The sequence below is a fragment of the Malania oleifera genome, chromosome 1 (assembly GCF_029873635.1).
Source record: "Malania oleifera isolate guangnan ecotype guangnan chromosome 1, ASM2987363v1, whole genome shotgun sequence".
In the NCBI taxonomy this organism is placed as follows: Eukaryota; Viridiplantae; Streptophyta; class Magnoliopsida; order Santalales; family Ximeniaceae; genus Malania; species Malania oleifera.
The window spans coordinates 50,582,447-50,584,863 of record NC_080417.1 but is presented as its reverse complement, the minus strand read 5'-3'; the positions used below and the strand labels follow the sequence as shown (position 1 = coordinate 50,584,863).

The 2,417-nt window shown below is 46.5% G+C and overlaps 1 protein-coding gene across 1 annotated transcript; it reads left to right on the top strand.

Annotated features, from left to right (window-relative positions):
• The first annotated feature begins 377 nt into the window (after positions 1-377).
• On the top strand, positions 378-1,864 carry LOC131159932 (protein FD). The gene is made up of 3 exons (XM_058115176.1): positions 378-1,143; positions 1,281-1,357; positions 1,575-1,864. Exons 1-3 carry the CDS (start codon positions 498-500, stop codon positions 1,644-1,646), a joined length of 795 nt encoding a protein of 264 aa, XP_057971159.1. The 5' UTR covers positions 378-497; the 3' UTR covers positions 1,647-1,864.
• The last annotated feature ends 553 nt before the right edge of the window (positions 1,865-2,417 follow it).

The window sequence follows — 2,417 nt, the reverse complement described above, 5'->3', positions numbered from 1 at the left end:
ACTGTTTTTGAATAATTTTAATTAAAATAATATTAAAAGAAACTCCCTACTCTTCCATGTTTAGGTTAGATTTTTGCTCAGTTGGAGCAGTCGGCATCTTCTCTTTTTCTCTCTTCACCGTCCTCTTAAAATAAAAATTAAACTAAAAATAAAAATACAAAATGAATAACCATGATTTACTAGAAAAAAAAAAAAACAAGAGCTAACATGGTGGACAAAAAATAAGACAGAGAAGGGTCCCAAAGCCGTACACCAAAATCCAAGTAAGCCAAGCCAAGCCAAACCAAACCAAGCCCTGTCCATTTAACACTTCTGACGCGTGGCAGAATCCACCCCTTATTAGTTATTACTCCCTCCGCCCCCACCCTTTCCTCTCCCCCCATCTGCAGCTCCCAACGGCAACTTCAAACACTTCTGAGTAAAACCCTCCCCTACTCTGCTTTCACCGGTTCTCCCCTGTTCCTGAAAGCACATATCGATATTCTCCTCTCCCTTCGATGTTGCCATCAAAAACCAGAGAAGATCGGAACATTTCCACATCTTCTTCCTCCAAATCGTCTTCCACCTCCTCATCTCCATCCCCCTTCTCCCTCACCAATTCGTCTCTGATCAGCATCGTCCCCACTCCCACACCCAAATCCATGGAAGAGGTCTGGAGAGACATCAATCTCCCTTCCCTCCCCTCCTCCGACGTTCCCGCACCCCGGAACATGGTAGCCGTCGGCCACAACCCCACCTTTCGCGGCCTCGTCCTCCAAGACTTCCTCGCTGCCAGAGACCCCCCGGTCGCATCCGTCTCCGACGGCCCCTCCGCCGGTGGGGGCCCTGCACTCTCCCGTTCCCCTGCTGCGCCGCCCCCCGCCACCGTCCTCAGCCTGAACTCCGGCCCCGAGTTTCGTTTCCTCGACGGATCCGATGACGCCCTTCGGCCGCATTCGACCACGCATTTGCAGACCCATCGCCCAATTTCAAATGGTTCTTTTCCTTTCGACGGCCCCTTTGATGTTTTGGCTTCTTCTTCTGGTATGTTTCCTTTCGGGAATAAACGGTTCCCGGAAACCGACGGCAGCTCCGGCGACCGCCGCCATAAGCGTATGATCAAGAACCGAGAGTCCGCGGCTCGCTCCAGAGCTAGAAAGCAGGAGCGTATATGATCTGATCTCTCCTGTTTGTTTTTATTGAATAGATGTATAATCAAAATGGGTTGGTTTCTTTGAATCCGTTACCTAAAGTTTTGTTTTTGGTATTTGCGGTGTGCTTTTTGCGGTGATTCCTGCAGGCTTACACGAACGAACTGGAGAGGGAAGTTGCCCATTTGATGGAAGAGAACGCCAGACTTAGAAGACAGCAGGAACAGGTAAAAATTTTCATTTTAGGCAAAGAAGCTGTAGGCAGACAGGACGAAACAGAACGCCAAATTTGGGGGTTTTGTTTCTTCGTCAAGTTTTCAAAATCTTTGACTGTATTATCCGTTTACAGCATTTGCTCGGACATCGATTGGTTATACTAAAAAAAATCTAAGTCCTGTTGATTTTTATTTTTCTTTTTCTTTACTTTTTGTTGTTTGGGCGCAGTTATACCTGGCTGCTGCAACACAGCTTCCCAAAAAGCCAACGCTCCAGAGAACCTCGACTGCTCCTTTTTAAGAAGCATCCAAGAATTGTGGCTTTCGCCAGCGTAATCATCTTTCTCATTCCAGAGAGAGAGAGAGAGAGTAAAGTTGATGATGGTTGAGATGTAGTTAATTGGTTTTGAATGAGTCGGGGCATGTAGGTACAATGCAATATTAGCCACATTATGGTCCATGTGTAAATTTGTGCAGAGAATTAAGGAAATAGATAGTGCATAGTTTTTGCTCTCTCAACAAGCAGGAATTTTGGGATGTGTTTGGCTCTGTTACATATGTAGTTATACCCCAATCCCCCATTATTTCTCCCAATTCTGATGATTGGTTTTGTATGGGGGGCCTGAGACGGTGCTGGTGATAGAGGAGGTTGGGAGAGGACCAAAATGACCAATCAACTAAGAAGGGGGGTTTATGATTCAAAACCCTAATAAAGAAAAGATGGTACAGTGAAGACAGGACGTTTCGTTCTGTTTCTAACACTGGCAACGCGCATGCCCGTCGCCATCTCAATCAACTCCCCTTATCTCCTCCCCCATCAACTACGTACCCCACACAGCGTAGCCAGAGTACGCTTTTCTTTTCCTCCCCTTTTTATGACAGTCGCTCGTTGATGCTCTCTCGTACATTTATATTCGTCGCCTTCCCCCCATGGATTTTTTTTCCTTTTATTTTGATCTTAAGCTAGCATCTTTCTTATGATTCCCTCCAACCATGAGACACGAGGGTTGAGAGACCTTCTATGCATGGGGACGTTCATTGAACGCACCAATGCCACAGGACAGTAATGGCC

Excerpts from the sequence above, each read along its gene's own strand:
- LOC131159932 (XM_058115176.1), top strand. The coding sequence starts at position 498 with ATGTTGCCATCAAAAACCAGAGAAGATCGGAACATTTCCACATCTTCT. Across the intron at positions 1,144-1,280 it reads CTCCAGAGCTAGAAAGCAGG|CTTACACGAACGAACTGGAG; the intron begins AGCGTATATGAT and ends GATTCCTGCAGG. Across the intron at positions 1,358-1,574 it reads TTAGAAGACAGCAGGAACAG|TTATACCTGGCTGCTGCAAC; the intron begins GTAAAAATTTTC and ends GTTTGGGCGCAG.